The following is a 15,262-nucleotide window of genomic DNA, read 5'->3' as shown; positions in this document are numbered from 1 at the left end:
TCACCTGCCGCTCACCCAGATCCCCCGTGTCCAAGTGCCCGGCGGTCCTCCGCCCCTGACCCACCCCCGGCCTTGAAGGGGCACCACAGCCCTAGCCCACCTCCAGATCCAAACGTCCCTGCTCCGCGGTCCTCGGTCCCCCCGTCATCCCACCGGACCCCTCAAGGGACACCATCCCGCCACTTGTCGCGCTCCGGCCCGGAAGCAACGACTTCCGCTGCGGCCGAACAGGTGCGGACGCCGCCATGCCCTCGCTCAGGGACCTGCTGCTCGACTGGCAGCGGGGCGTCCAGGCTGTGGCACGCGGAGACTGGGGCTGCGCCCTGCGCCTCTTCTCGGGCGTCCCGGGGCCGCCCGCAAAAATGTGCTTCAATATGGGCTGCGTGCACCTGCTCGCCGGGGACCCAGAGGCCGCGCTGCGGGTGAGCCAGGGAGCCCCAGGGTGCGTCACTGAGACTCCACTTCTGGGGGAGGCTGTTCTCTGGCACTGGGGCCCTTACCGCGCCTGGCGGCTGAGCAGTGTGAGGAAGACCCAGCTGCAGGGATATGCCCCGCCATTCCTCCCGCGGGTCACCTGGGGAAGTCCGTCCGGTGTTCTGCCTCAATGAACACCTAAGGCGGGAGAGGGCTCTGTGGTCGAGGGACCCTCATCCTGACTTGGCGGAGTCAGGGCCACCATGGGGGTGCAGGGGTTCCTACTGCCTCCACTGTGCCGTGACTGTATGGTCACGGGGAAAGGCCCAGTCCGACACTAGCTCAGGTGCTCAGAAGAGGCACTGACATACCTGGAAACAAGCCTGAGGCTGGATCCGGCTGGGAAGGGGCTTACTGTCCCTGCAGGTGTAGGGTTTGGTGCAGGGAGCTTCGGCAGATGTCTGTGGCGATGGTGAGGAGACAGGTCTGTGCCCAAAGCCCCGATGTGAGGGCTCCCCTGTCTCCCAACCTGCTCCCCAAAACAGAACCAGGAACACAGGGGATGCGCAGCACCTGCACATCTGGCTCCGCCCAGGGGGCAGCACAGAGCCGCTCTCTGTCCTTTAAGGCTTGGTGTGCCCCCACCCCACCCCCGTGCCGCACAGGCCCCAACCTGTGGAAAGAGCCCAGTTCCTAGGTCCGTCACGTGGTGGATGAAAACTGCATGAATGAAGAACGGGAGGTGATGTGGTGAGGTACCCATGTCAGTGTCTCCCAGACTCCTCCCCCAGAAGGGACTGGAGGCCCGCCGCTGTTTCTGACCTCCCATACGAATCCGAGACGCTCAGTAACCTTTTCTGTTTATTTGCTGACCGAGGAAGGGCGTCCAATCAGTGGACACCAGTTGGTTCGGCAGCAACTGCGTTGTCTGGCTATTCAGCCATCACGGCTGCATAAATGTGAGTCACCCAGAGAGGGGGTGCCCCATCGGTTCTCCCCTCCCCCAAAGAGGAGGAGCCTTGTGCTGTCCAAAGTCAATGCAACCGAGTAACCACTGAATAGCATATTCGTTGGAAATTCGAGATTTTTAAAAGCGGTGGAACAGCTGCCATTAACCATTGTTCTGGGAAGCAGCACAGGGTGAGGAGGGGCCTGTGGAGGCCAGGCTGTGCTCTGTGGGCTCCACGTGAGCCCTGAGCTGCTCCGAGGTGAGGGGGCAGGCGGGACAGCACACACAGGCTGTACTTGCTCGGAGGGGTCGACACACAGAACCTTCAACCTTGGGTCAGATCCAGTCCAACAAGCCCCCAACCTGGGTGGACCTGGTAGAGTATGACCGCCACACCCCTTCTGGGGCCTCTGTCTCCGGAAGGAACAGATGGCGTTGTTTCTGAGTGCGGTTTCGGGAAGAGCTGTGCTGGTGTTCTCCCTGATCCTGCCGGACAAGAAGTATGTCACTGTGAACGAGCCACAGAGAATAGGGTCTGCAAAAGACGCAAATCCTTCATAACGGCACCCCCCCCGAGGCAGCTTGAGTCAATGTGCTGGCTTGTTCCCTTGTCCTCTCTTCTTCTTGTCCTCGTGGTGAACAAAGTGGTTTGTGACGCCACCTCGCTGCGCTCTGAGCCCCTCTCAAGGCCCCTCAGGGCTCGGGTGGTTTGGGTTATGGCGGTGGAGGGACCCGGATGGCCCTGTGCGCCCAAGCACGAGCTCCGACGGGCCCGGGCTGGCACGGGGCACTTTCAGGGGGCTTATAGAATTCCTTGGGCCCACTGCTGGTCATCCATCTGGAGTGCGTCTGTGACGTGGGGTTACAGACCTTGGTGCTCTTGGCATTCCGTGGGCACATTTGTTCCCAGGCGTTTGACCAAGCAGTGGCCAAGGATGTGTACCTGGCTGTCGGCTTCTTCCAGCGAGGAGTGGCCAACTTCCAGCTGGAGAGGTGAGCACGGGCCCCTGGCTCCTCTCCTGCGGGCCATCTCCTCCGGGACGGGAGCGGGACGGCGGCAGAGCCACAGGGCCTCTCATCTCTGCGGGGTGGGGTGCAGATGCTGCAGGCGCCCCCCACTTTGCTCCTCGCCACGTCGTCTGCTGTAGCAGGACCACTGTGGAGACCAAGGGCAGAGGGGCGTGGGGTCCGCCCTGTTCACCAGGCTGCCTGCACCGCTGCCTTCCCAGAGACAGGCCCGGCCCCCAGGATGAGCCCCACGGGGCCCCATGCTGGGCACAAGGCCCAGCCTGCAGCCTCTCTGGAGGGGGGGGATGGTGGGTGGGGACCTTGCAGCAGGGAGTGGGGGTCCTGAGAAGCAGGAGGGAAATGGCCAGGGCACAGCTGGGGTACCAGAGGGGGTCTGGGGTGCAGACAGGGGCAGGGGAGGGAGATGCCCAGAACGCAGAGCTAGGCCTGAGCTGGGCACCACCCCACACTCCAAATGTAACCATGTCTGCACACTGACCCCTTGAGGGCTCTGTGGGGACTTGAGTAACTGCCACTGCCCCCAGCAGGTGTCCCTGGAGCTCTGGGTCAGGGGGAGGTGGGGATGGAGCCAGGCCCCTTTCCCCACTGACGGCCCCTGCCCCCCCCCCCCCCGCTGCCTGCAGGTCCCAGGAGGCCCTGTCCGACTTCCAGGTGGCCCTGGCCCAGCTGCGGGGGAACTCGGCCATCGACTACACACAGCTGGGCCTGCACTTCAAGCTGCAGGCCTGGGAGGTAGGCCAGGGGGGCCTGCGGGACTGCTGTCCAGAGGTGGGTGGCCCGGGTGGTCCTTCGAGGTCCTCGGTTCCTGCAAACCCCCTCCTCTGGGTCCTGTTGTCTTCCACCTGGTTACTGTCACAGGTGGGGCTGTGGACAGAGGCTCCCTCTGGCCAGGGTACCCCCTGGACCCTGCTGGTTATCCCCCCACCCCGGGGAGGCTGGGGCCTGGCGGGGTGGGGATGCCAGAATCACTTCCCGCCAGGAGAGCGGGGTGAGTGAAGGCAGCCTCGCTAGGGGACAGTGTGGGCACTGAGGGAGGGGCACTGGGAAGAAGCCCCAAATACCCGGCAACCCAGAAACACGCTGTCATGAAGCCCTCCGGGGACTGTGGAGGAAGGTGCACTGGGGCGGGTCCACAGACCCCCCCGTGTCCCCCAGCCCAGGGCACTGAGCAAGGCAGGGGATTCCCACTGGGCCCTGTCTCGGCGTCCCTAGAGGGTGGCCAGCTGGCTTCAGGAGCGTGGTGTCCCCCATGGGCCACAGGGACAGAGCCCACGGTCCCTGGCCAGTCCCTGCTGCCCAACCCCGTGTCCTTTCACACGGGAGGACAGGACAGGACAGGACAGAGGGCCACACCCCGGAGATGGGCCAGAGCGACAGACCGCGGGGTGGGGGGCATCCTGGGGTACGAATCCCCCGAGTCGGGCCGGCTCCGCGTGGCTGGGCCTCAGCAACCGTGGGGCCCAGAGGTGGGACGGGGGAGGGGACCCTGGCCGCCGCCCACACTCACCTGGCCCAGGTGCTATTCAACGTGGCAGCGACGCAGTGCCGGCTGGGACTCTGGGCCGAGGCCGCCCGCAGCCTGGAGGACGCCGTCTCCAAGGGGCCGGAAGGCGCCCGCCGGGACCTGGGCGGGGCCCTGGCCCAAGTGCAGGTGAGGGGCGGGCGAGGGGAACCAGGCCGGCTGCTGCCCCCCGGCTCCTGAGCCGACTCAGAGCTACTCGTGGGGCCCAGTGCTCACACACGTACAGACCCCCACAGGACCACCTAGGGGTAGGTGCGGAGGCCCAGGTGACCCCATGTGCTCTGGAGCTCAGGGGCTGTGGCTGGTGTGGGCAGCCAGAGGTGGGGTTGGCCTCCCTCCAGGAACAGGGTACCCTGCAGCCTCGGAGTGTCCCCAGGGGCGAGGTCTTCCGGCCCCTGAGGCAGCACCTGGAGCACCTGAAGCCCATGGATTTCCTGGGCAAGGCCAAGGTAAGGAGGCAGCTTCTTGCTTCTCGGGCCCTAGGCACTTGGGGGCCAGAGACGGACAGGCGGCCAGGCCTGTGCTGAGTTCTCAGGGGCAGGCGGGCCCGGTGCACGTCCCGCACGGGCCCTGCTGGGTGGACGGCGGGCACGGGGCTGGGGGCACGTTTTCAGATGGGGCTCACAGACTTGGGACCTCAAAACCAGGGGCAGAGCAGGGGCCCCGGTGCTGCCATGGCTCTGCCGGCTCCAGCAGCCCCTCCGAGTGCGAGGGCAGGGGTGGCCGCGCTGGGCTGGCCTGGCCACACTGCGCCCACTTGGGCCAGGCCGGCAGCACCGCCATCACAGGACACTGGGGAGCAGCCTGTCCCCAAGGACGGGGCGCAGGTGGGCAAGTGCGCCCCTGTGTGCTCAGAGGAAAAGTCGCTTTGGTTTTGGGCCGGTGGCTTTGGGCCAGCCGGACACTCCAAGGTCACCGCAGGCCAGTGCGCTGTGTGTGGCCGCCTGGGGCCCCCGGTGAGAGTGGGTGTCACAGACACGACAACCCTTCGCTATGACCCCTGGTGGAGGCCGGCCCGCTGGGTGGGGCAGGGGCTCTGGGTGGCATTAACCTATCACATTCGACTCGACTTTTCACAGTAGAAGACTTTCTAAGAAGCAAAAAAATGTTAAATCTGTACCATGAAAATAAGTTAAAACGATGAGCCTTCCTCCACCCAGCTTGTCTCCTCACCTGGCCGGCCCTTGGGCGGTCTGGCCCCGCCCAGCAGAGGGGAGGCTTGGGGCGCAGGCAGGCATCCAGGGCTGGGAAGCCCCGGGCCCCCGGGGGTGTGGCTGGGCACCTCCGACTCGGCCGTCCCTTTGCTGTCCCTCATCAGGTGGTGGTGGCCTCTGGCACTGGCCCTCAGCAGCCCCAGGTGGGTGGACACTGCCCCTCGGCCCAGCCCCTTTGCCCTGCGTCTTGCAGGTCAGAGCCCGAGATGCCCCGTGGAGGAGGCGGGGAGATGCCTGCTCTGAGCCCTGCCAGGACCCCCCAGCGCTCCTCTGGGCATTGGGGGTGGCTGTCCCGTCCCGTGGGGCAGTCTGAACACCAGTCTTGCCTGGGGGTGCACTGCTGGTCCCCCTGCCCTGCCCCTCACCCATGGGTGTCTGGGCGCTGAGCGAAATGTCGCTCTGTGCCCGCAGGTTCCGGACCAGGGTTGGGGAGCCAGGCCCAGGGCGGGCCCAAGGTAGGAAGGGGCGCCGCCCCTCCGCATGCTTGCTTCCTTTGGGGCAGCGGAGCCCGCTCGCCCGCGTGGCCACTCCTAGCTACAGGCCAGGACCACCACGTCCCCTTTTCAGCTTGGGACCAGCCAAAGCCCCTGGTGCGGGGGCGTCCGACCTCTCAGCCCTTCCTGTGGCCTGGCCCGTGCAGGGGCCCAGGGCACCCTCTGTCCCGGGCCTGTGCCGCCACCCTCTGACCGCCGCTCAGGCCCCGGTGGGCTCCAGGCAGCAGGCGGGGTGGGGGCACGGGCTGGGCCGTGTCTCCCCTGAACAGCCACCCCACTGCCACAGCTGGGCCTGGAGGGCGGCTGCTGCCACCGGAAGCGTTGACGGTCTCGTGGGGTGGGGGCAGGCCCCTCACCTCGCCCCCTGAATCACTGCACTCAGGGCCCCCCTGAGGCCCACCTTTGGTAGAGCCCTTGACTGCGGAGGCAGCGGGTGGGCTGCGCTGGGGGAGGTGAGCCCTGAGGACGGGGCGCCCTCCCCGCAGGGCCCACGACACAGGCCCCCGCGGAGTCAGCACGCCCCTGGGCCCCAGGACGCCCCCCAGCGCAGCCATGGAGGTCGGATCTGGACAGGCAGCAGGGCGGGCTGACCACCACGTGCCTGACACCGAGGCTGAGCAGGTGAGTGGGCCGGGCGAGGGGCCGGGGCCGCAGTACCAGGAGGACCCCCCACTCCAGGCTGAGTGTGGGGACCAGTGGCCACAGCCGGCACCACAAGGGTCTCAGGCTGGGCAGACCGCCTCCTCGCCTGTCCCCCACGTCCCTGCTGTGGGCCGTCCCTGCCTCAGTCAGGCCCCGTCCCCCGGCCTCCCCTACTGGACACGGGTTGGCCCCAGGCCCTGGGCTTTGGCCGAGGAGAGAGGGACAGGGGCCTCACTTCCTGCCGCTCGAGGAAGGGGCGGTTGCACATTCAGTTTATCGAAGACCCGAGGGGAGGGAGTTGCTGTCCCTGAAGCTCCCACCTCCCCTGGCCCCCACCCACGGCCCCACTCGTGGCTTCCCTTGCAGAGACCCCACCGGGAGCAGGCTGGCCAGCAGGCTCCTGTGGGTAAGGGCGTCCTGCCTGCTGTGCTGGGTGGGAACAGGCCTCGGGGGAGGGGTTGCGGGAGCAGGCAATGGTCAGACAGGGAAGCTGGCGGCCTCCCTGTGGGCGGGGCTGGCAGCTCCTCCAAAATGCTCCCCGATGGCCAGCTGAGCCCCTCCTTTATCCCCCTCATCAGGGCGGCCGGCGGCTGGGCGGCCAGACCGAGAGTCCTCTGAAGACCCGGTGGGTGCTGGGGTGAGAGGTCCTTACTTCCCAGGAGTGAGGGGGCCCCAAGATCAGTCCGTCCCTGAGTGGCCCCAGGGGTCCCAGCTAAGAAGCTGTACAGTCCCTTAGACCCAGCCCCTTCCACCCTCCCAGTACGGGACCTCACCACGTCCCCTGCCCCTGGGCCCAAAGCTGCCCATGGCCCCGAAGATCTGGGGCCTCAGAGACCCGCCATCTTTCTGCCCAGCCCCAGGGAGTGGCCGTCACGGTGCAGTGTGCCTTCACCCTGGCCCTGGAGGCCCCGAGAGGAGCCAGCCTGTCCAGCCTGCGGGCCCTGCTGTGCAAGGCCCTCCCTGCCCAGGCCCGGTGCGGGCAGCTCAGGTGGGCCCCTCTCAGCCCAGGGAGGGGGCACCGGGGCCATGGTACCAGAGGCTGTGGTGCCAGAGTCGGCAGCCGCCCACAGCCCTGGCCTGCACAGGCCGGCAGCCCCTTGCTGGCCACGCTGATGGGCCCCTTTGCAGTTACCGAGAGCCTGGTGAGAGTGGGCGCTGGGTCCCCCTGCTCGAGGGGCAGGTGCCGCAGCCGGCCTGGCAGGACGCGGCTTCTGGCCCTGCAGGGCTGCAGCTCCGGTGCCAGGTGAGCCTCAGGAAGCCAGGGCCTGGGCCAGCGTGGGGCGGTCTTGGGAAGGACCCTCTGGTGCCAGCTGACCCTGCAGTGTCCCTCTGCCACAGGCAGTAGACGGCCGGCCTGTCCTCTGCCAGGTGGTGGCCCAGCACAGCTACTCTGCCGAGCGGCCTGAGGACTTGGACCTGCAGCCGGGCGACGCTGTGGACGTCCTGTGTGAAGGTGGGGCAGGCGGCGCCCTCTCCCCCTCACCTGCTGGGGCCACCGGGGCAGGCAGGGTCTGGGAGCGGACCTGGCATCAGGCCCCGTCCCCTGCAGTGGACCGGGCGTGGCTGGAGGGCCACTGTGATGGCCGAGTTGGCATCTTCCCCAAGTGCTTCGTGGTCCCGGCCGGCCACCTGCGTGAGGAGCGCCGGCGGCCGTGTCGACACCAGCCCTGACAACCGCCGTGGCAGGCGAGAGGGTTTTAATAAAAGCTTCCCCTCGAGGCCGGGGTGTGTTCTGGGCGTGGTCACTTCGAGGCCTGACTGAGGGCATGGGGTGGGGCCGCTCCAGAGACCCCTTCTTCCTCGGCTCCAGGCGGGGCCTCCCCCGGCCTCCTCCTGAGGATGCTGGGCCCCCTGCCTGCCCCCCCAGGGAGTTGGGCCCCCTCTGCTCCGGCCATCAGTCCCCTCTCCTGGGCTTGACCCAGCGCATAGTCCCTCCAGTGCCCGGCAGGCCTGGCAGTGGGCAGCTGTGCAGGAAGTACCCGCTGCCCCGGAAAGCACAGTGGAGGGGACCCAGGTGCCCGGACAGAGACGCCACTGGTGAGGAGGCTCCAGTGGGGGCCACGGCACCGCCTCCTCGGCCAGAGCAACTCAGGTCAGAGCCCCCAGGACCAGCCCCCTCCGAGGCCGCACGGTCAGGGGCTCGGAGAGGTCCCGGCCAGCGCCGGCATCCGGGCTGGGTGGCCCAGCTGGGTGCTTAGTCCCGGGGCCAGAGCAGCAGGGCGGCGGCAGCAGTGAGGATGGCCCCGAGGGTCAGCACCACAAAGGTGACACCGGCCACCCAGACGCCGTAGCTCTGCGCCCGCCACTGGGCAGGCGCCTCCGCCGGGATCATCTTGGTCAGGTTCAGCATGTAGCCCAGCGTCCAGCCGATGTCGGTGCCATCGGCCTGGGGGACACACGGGCGGTCAGGGCTGTGGCGGGCTGTCCCCAACCCTGATCCACCCTTCCTGGGACTGGGAGGGAGCCACCTGCTTGCGGAACTCGATGCTGGGCCAGGTGCGCTCGCTGAACCCGTAGCCGTCCACCAGGAGCGTGAGGATGTACAGGCCGGAGGCGCAGTAGTCACGCAGCTGGCTGTCCTGCCCGGCCGCGGCCTCCTCCACCTGGGCCGAGAGGGCCAGCAGCCAGGTGAAGCCACGCCTCCTGGGCCGCCGGGGCCGGTCCTCTCTTCCACACCTCCCCCAACCCCAGTGGTCACGCTGTCTGGGGTGGGGTCCCCCAGTCCCCGCTCGGACAAGCGGTGGCCCGGGCGGCCCCCGGGGCACCCACCTGCCTCCAGGTTTTCTGGCAGAACTCCCAGACGGTGGTGTTGGCAGTGGCCAGCGACTGCCCAGAGGTGAGGTTCAGGAAGTGGAAGGTGTAGTAGAAGCTGGAGAAAGCCTGTGGGGGGACAGGCCTCTGTGCACAGGTGTCTCTGTGCTGGGGCAGCGCCAGTCTCCCCTCCCCACGCCGGGCGCAGAGTCCCCAAGAGCCCAGAGTCCTGGGTCCGCCTGGTCCCGGGCCCCAGGGGCTCACATAGAACGGGCCCAGCACGGGGGGCTGGTAGACCCCATTGAAAGCGCAGTCTCCTCGGCCCTCGCAGCTGGAGAAGTTGAAGAGCTCCCGGATGGCTGAGACACAGGCCCTGGGGTTCCCGGTCCCTTCCACGGTCAGGTTCGGGGGCAGGTGGGGGAGGGCTGTGGCCTGCACACAAGGCGACTCAAACAGGTGGGCCAGGGACAGTGTGTCCTGGTAGCCACTGTGGTAGCAGGGGTGGCGGACCAGGTGGGAGGGGCTTCTCTGCAGAGAAGGCGGGAGGTAGCCCTGAGCACCTGCCAGGGAGCAGGGGCTCGGCCGTCGGGTCCCCTCCCCCGGGAGAGCCCACCTGCACCAGCTGGGCCAGGAGCCTGTTCAGCATCTCACTGCGCCCAAAGCAGGGGTAGCTGTGGGTGTAGACACTGTGCTCAAAGCCGTAGAGGCGGAAGGTGGCCTGCGTGCTCTTGTCCTGAACGGGGCCTCCGGGCACGAAGGTGATCTGGGTGGAGGCCCCACCCAAGTCCAGGGCGCCCACCAGCGTCCCCTCTGGAGGCCGGATCCACTCTCCAGAGAAAGAGCACTGAGCACACACACAGGCACTGTGTGGACCGGCCGGGTCGGGCCAGTCCTGCTCCTCCAGCCCCCGCCCCGGGGCCGCCCACCCACCTTGACCAGCAAGCCCAGGACATAGTTAATGGTGATCCAACCGAAGGCACCTTCGTCCTGACCAGGCAGGAGCTCAGCACCCCAGAAGTCGAGGGGGGCTCGGCCCAGGGCCTGGGTGACCGCTGCGAAGATGGCCGCTGCCTGAGAGCTGTTCTTCTGGCTGCGAGGGAGAGGGAGCGGGGCTGAGGTCTTCAGGGGGCCTGCCCGCCTGTCCACCCGCCCACCTGCCCTCGGGGAGTGCCGGCCCCCACCTGAGCAGCCTCATGCCGGCTGTGGCCCCCAGGAACATCGGCGTTTGCTGGTGCTGGGCTGCTGGGATCACGGCCAGCGCCTCCTCCAGGCAGCCCTCCAGGCTCTCGCCGGCCTGGGCGGGGTCGGAGGCATACGAGGAGAGGCCAGGCCCTGAAACACAGCACTCTGGGACCAGGCTGCAGGCCCAGAAGGCTGGCTGGGCTGAGAGGGCCTGCGGGGGTTGGACAGTGGTCCCCAAAAGGTGTGTCCATGTCGCCTCACCGCCCCCTAGAACCTTCCAGCATGGCCTTCTTTGTGAAAAAGTCTTTGCAGACGTCAGTAGGGGCCTCAAGCTGATTCTCCTGGATTCCCCTAGGGGACCCCCGTGGTGGGACAGGGCCCTCATGAGAGAACGGAGAGGGGACTGAGACCCAGGGAGGCAGCCCTGCAGGGGCAGGCAGGAGGGGACCACAGCTGCAGGAACCCCAGGCGTCCCCGAAGCCGGAGGAGGCAGGACCGCAGGCTCAGGCGGGGCCCCACCATCCGGACTCCAGGAGGCCCTGGCAGGCTCTGGCCCCGCCCCGCCCTGACTGGCCGTGCCACCTGGGGCAGCCCACTCGACCTCCGGAAGTCCCTTTAGGGTGACCCGCCCAGGGATGGACACCAGCCTGCGCTGCCTCCTAGCCCCGCCCAGCAGGGAGGCCCAGTCGGCAGGGCCCCCGACATCGCCCACCTTTGGCAGACTGGCCCACTGACCTGTCACCCTGCAGGCCAGGGCCTGGCTGACCACACCCGTGTCGTTCTCCTTGTCTGCCGGCCACCGATACACGAAGAGGGATGTGTGGGAGGACCCTGCGTCCAGCACGACCCCAAACTGGGAGGGACACGGGGTTCAGGATGGCGCAGGCCTGGCCCCTCCCGCCCCCGGCCCAGGGACTGGGAGCACACCTTGGTGTCCGTGGGCAGCAGGACATCGGTGGCCTCCACCAGGATGAGAATGAGTGTGGTCAGGGCCGAGGCTGCAGTGACGCCCAGCAGGGCCGTGAGGACCCACTCCTTGCAGGTCAGCCTCATGGTGGGGGCAGGGCTGCACCTGGGGGCATAAGGCAATGGCGGGCAGCAGCGGGCAGACCCCGCCACCTGGCGCTCCTGGGGCGCAGCGGTGCTCACCAGGTGAAAGGGCAGGGCTGAAGGCCACGCCTGGGAGCCTGGGCGGGGCAGGTTTGGAGGGGATGTGCGCACCAGGCACCTGGAGGCCCACCACGCCCGCCCAGGGCGGCCCCTTTCTGACGCTGCCCTGAGGCAGCACCAGTGGCGCTGCCTGCCCGGCCCTCGCGGTGCCCGGGCCCGAAACCCTGCTCCCCTCCTGCCTCGCTCCCAGCTCTGCGGTCAGCTCTGGGCTGAACTTCCAGGCCCAGGACACCAGCTCCCGCCCACCTGCCTCCTCTCCGGGCCCCACCCTTAGGGCCCCCCCAGGAGGGGCTTTCTCTGGGGCCCTGAGGTCGAGCCTGAACCGGTGGGCGCCGGGGGACCTCCCGTGGCCCAGGTGGTGGGGGCGGTGGGGCCGAGGGAAGCACATCTTCTCACAAAAGGACCTGGAGGCGGAGTTGACAAACATCTGGTTTCTGCTTGAAAACCCCACCTGCGGGGTCTCTGCGTTGAAACTTTTTGGCTGGCCCCGGATGGCCCCGGCGCTGGCCGCCGCTGACCCAGGAACACAGGGCTCTCAAGCTGGCCGTGCTTTCGGGGTTACCAGGAGCCTGGGGCCGGCACCACTGCCCAGGGAAGCCGATCTCCAGGTGGCAGCACTCTGGGGTCACGGGGTTTTGTATCATATCTCCTGTCCCTGCGCTTTGTCCAGGCCTCTGGCCGTGGGGACTGCCACCGGCCATGTGGCTCTGATCCCAGAGGGAAGATGGGGGTGCGGAGAAGACAGGCGACCTGCTTGAGCTACAGTCAGGAGAGGCCTCGAGGGGACCAGCCTGTGTCGTCAACCAGCGCGCAGGCCACAGGCCACCTCTCACCTCACAGTGACAAAGAAGTGGGTGCCAGGCAGGTGCCAGGGACACCAGGACCCCATGTCACACCCCACCTGCAGGGGATGCACCAGGTGAGCCCCAAGCCTGAGCTCCCCCCAGACCAGGACAGACCACCCCAGACCAGGACAGCACCCCCAGACCAGAACAACGCCCCCAGACCAGGACAGGCCACCCCAGACCAGAACAGCGCCCCAAACCAGGGCAGCACTCACCTGACTGGTACAGATTCGCCCAGACCAGGACGGAGCCCTGGACCAGAAAAGCCCCCTTACCTGGGCCGGTGGGCAGCCGCTGCAGCGAGCAGAAGGCTGGCCTGCTCTCTCAGGCACCGGCCAGGTTCTGTCCAGCCTGCCTCTCCCTCCCGGTCCCAACCCCCTCTGCCCCCGCCCGCCAGTTACTCACCAGCCTCCCGGATCTGGGTCTGCAGCCAGGAGGGTGGCGGAGCCTGAAGCAGGCGAGCTGCTGGCCAGAGCCGCCCACCCCGAGTGGCAGCCCACGCCCAGCGCACAGACCAGCGACCGGGTCTCAGTGGAATGGGGCTCCGGCCCCTGCCCAGGGTCATCCCCTCACTGCTGAGGGTCCCTCCAGGCCCCTGCCGCCCAGGGGTGTCACCCCCTCTGCCCGCCCTGCCTCGGGACCACAGCCGGTGGGCCCCGCCTCTCCTTGGCCGGTGCTGGACTTCACCCTCTGACCCTCCCCTCCCCCCGCCAGAGGCTGAGTGCCAGGGCAGGTCAGTCAGGTGACCAGGAAAGGTGGAAGGCCCAGGCTCAGCCAGAGCAAAGGCCAGGAGGCGGCCCAGCCTGTTGTGCAGTCTGTCCTCAGGGGCGAGAGCGCCGGGCGGTGGGGCGCTGCACACAGAGGACCGCAACCTGGTCGCCCCTTTGTGCACAGCCGCCTCGGGGCCCTCCTGGCCCGGAGCCCCTGTGGCCGAGCCCCTGGCTGCCCCACTGCAGGTACCAGCCCCCTTTCAGCAGCCGTCTTTGGGATCCCGGGGGTGGACGGAGCCTGGTTTCTTCCACTCAGCACGTGGCCAAGACCCACTGGCTACTGTGGGTGCCCAGCACCCCCCCTCTGCACCCAGCTGAGGCCAACTGCACGGCCGGCCGCCCCTGTCCAAGGCATTTCTAGACCCTCCACTTTCTTTCTTTCTTTTCTTTTTTTTTAAGATTTTTATTTATTTTTAGAGAGAGGAAAAGGGAAGGAGGGAGGGAGAGAAACATCAGTGTTTGGTTGCCTCTCATGCAGCCCCTACAGGAATCTGGCCTGCAACCCAGGCCTGTGCCCTGACTGGGAATCGAACTGGAGACCGTTTGGTTCACAGGCCGGCACTCAGCCCAGTGAGCTACAGCAGCTGGGACTACTTACTTATTTTTTGGCAAAGCAAATCTTTGCTGCCTGCCACCTAAGAGCATAACAATTGTGTACAGGATGTGATAGTTGCTCATGAACAACTTACACACAATAAGCCAATGCGTTTACTGTGCTGTATGTTTCTGCCCTCACTTCAGGATGCACTTTGTCTGCCTCTCAAAAAAACGTGTGCTGTAGGGACAGCAGGTCGCGGTGCACCAGTGGCAGCCTCATCCGTCTGGTGTTCGCTGCGTCTCGTCCACATCGTCTGTCTTGCGGGGGATTTAATCTCGGGCTGTCGGGCTCGGCGTGGCCCCTAGGCGTTCGCCCACTGACTGGTAGGGCGTGCATGGCCGTGTGAGGTGCGGGGCTTAGGCCCAGGTGCACTCTCTCTGCAGTGGATAAGCGCTGCTTGCAGACACTGCCCTTGCTCTGTGAGCGCCTTCCCATCCTTGCACGAATGGCCATGTTTGTACCGGTTTTTTTTTTAAGATTTTTTAAATTTATTTATCTTTAGAGGGGAAGGGAAGGAGAGAGGGGAAGAAACATCAATGTATGGTTGCCTTTCGTGCACCCCCTGCTGGGAACTGGCCTGCAGGGAACCTGCCTGCAACCCTGGCATGTGCCCTGACTGGGAATCGGACCGCGATTGTCTGGTTCGCAGGCCCGCGCTCAATCCACTGAGCTACACCAGCCAGGGTTGTACCGTTCTATTTCTGACCCACAATCGCGACTGTCTCAATCGCTGCAGCCAACTACTAAGTGTTAATATTCTGCAGTGTGAGTCCTCCAACCTTGTTCTTCTTTTCTGATGTTGTTCTAGCTGTTTTAATTCCTCTGCCCTTCCATATATAAAAAATATACTCCTGAAATTTTGATTGGCGTTATGTTAAATCTGTGATCCCTTAACGGAGAATTGGTATTTTACACTTTTGAGTTTTCCAACCTAAGAACACAATTTATAAAGGATTTAGATGTTTAAATTTTTTTTCCACCAGCATTTTCTAGTTTCCAGAATAAGATCCAGTACGTCTTTATAATTTGAGACTTCCAATCAAGATGGAGGTGCAGGCAACCACCCTCTGACTCCTTACACAATGACAGCAAAAATGACAACTAGACTACAGAACAAATGCCACCCAGACTCATCAGAAAATTGAGCCGTATGGAAGTCCGACAAGCAAAGATTTAAAGAAGCCACATTTATCCGGACTGGTAGGACAGGCGGAGATGTGGCGATGTGCCGAAAGGAGCGGACACGTACGGGGAGGCATGGAGATGCGAAACCGACGGTCCCACAGCCACGTGTGGTGGATAAAAATCAGGAGGGACACCTCGGGAGCGAGGGGTTCCAGCCTCGCACCAGACCACCCAAGCCCAGGGTCCCAGCACCAGGAAAATAAGTTCCCATAACTTCTGGCTGTGAAAACCAGTGGGGGTTGGGGCATCGGAAGAAACTGCAGGATTCTCAGCGGAAGAAACTGAAGACTCCTCTTATGGGGCCTGAAATAGACTTGGGACTTGCACAGACCCACCCCCTCTGGGATTCAGCACCAGGGCAACAGGTGGAGGGGCACCAGTGACCCACGGGGAGACACCGAAGTGACTGGCAACAGGGCCAGCGCTAGGCTTCCTCCCGGAAGAGGCCAGGTAGCGACATTGCCCCTCCCATGAGCCCTCCCCCCACTGCTGAGAAC

The 15,262-nt window shown here is 65.7% G+C and overlaps 2 protein-coding genes across 15 annotated transcripts; one reads left to right on the top strand and one right to left on the bottom strand.

Moving 5' to 3' along the window:
* Nucleotides 1-8,026, top strand: NOXA1 (NADPH oxidase activator 1). Of its 13 annotated transcripts, XM_053667832.1 has the most exons (14): nucleotides 1-422; nucleotides 2,274-2,356; nucleotides 3,016-3,124; nucleotides 3,909-4,043; nucleotides 4,256-4,363; nucleotides 5,233-5,271; nucleotides 5,540-5,583; nucleotides 6,108-6,243; nucleotides 6,631-6,670; nucleotides 6,843-6,901; nucleotides 7,119-7,252; nucleotides 7,393-7,507; nucleotides 7,603-7,717; nucleotides 7,814-7,935. In XM_053667832.1, exons 1-14 carry the CDS (start codon nucleotides 246-248, stop codon nucleotides 7,933-7,935), a joined length of 1,416 nt encoding a protein of 471 aa, XP_053523807.1. In that variant the 5' UTR covers nucleotides 1-245. The 13 variants fall into 13 exon arrangements, with proteins under 13 accessions (XP_053523807.1, XP_053523808.1, XP_053523803.1 ...); XM_053667833.1 differs by lacking the exon at nucleotides 7,393-7,507 and having other exon boundaries at nucleotides 7,633-7,717; nucleotides 7,814-8,026; XM_053667828.1 differs by having other exon boundaries at nucleotides 7,603-7,935.
* A 409-nt stretch (nucleotides 8,027-8,435) lies between these two features.
* On the bottom strand, nucleotides 8,436-12,464 carry ENTPD8 (ectonucleoside triphosphate diphosphohydrolase 8). Of its 2 annotated transcripts, none has more exons than XM_037127696.2 (10): nucleotides 12,428-12,464; nucleotides 11,125-11,269; nucleotides 10,910-11,050; nucleotides 10,197-10,408; nucleotides 9,946-10,105; nucleotides 9,629-9,859; nucleotides 9,280-9,543; nucleotides 9,034-9,144; nucleotides 8,733-8,867; nucleotides 8,436-8,650 (listed from the first exon to the last, which is right to left on the bottom strand). In XM_037127696.2, the coding sequence occupies exons 2-10, from the start codon at nucleotides 11,248-11,250 to the stop codon at nucleotides 8,459-8,461; spliced, it is 1,572 nt and encodes a 523-aa protein (XP_036983591.2). In that variant the 5' UTR covers nucleotides 11,251-11,269; nucleotides 12,428-12,464; the 3' UTR covers nucleotides 8,436-8,458. The 2 variants fall into 2 exon arrangements, with proteins under 2 accessions (XP_036983591.2, XP_036983590.2); XM_037127695.2 differs by having other exon boundaries at nucleotides 10,197-10,347; nucleotides 10,933-11,050.
* Between the last annotated feature and the right edge of the window lie 2,798 nt (nucleotides 12,465-15,262).

This window comes from Artibeus jamaicensis, unplaced genomic scaffold (genome assembly GCF_021234435.1).
Source record: "Artibeus jamaicensis isolate MK-2021 breed Jamaican fruit bat unplaced genomic scaffold, CSHL_Jam_final contig_471, whole genome shotgun sequence".
In the NCBI taxonomy this organism is placed as follows: Eukaryota; Metazoa; Chordata; class Mammalia; order Chiroptera; family Phyllostomidae; genus Artibeus; species Artibeus jamaicensis.
This window is presented reverse-complemented; position numbering and strand designations above follow the sequence as displayed.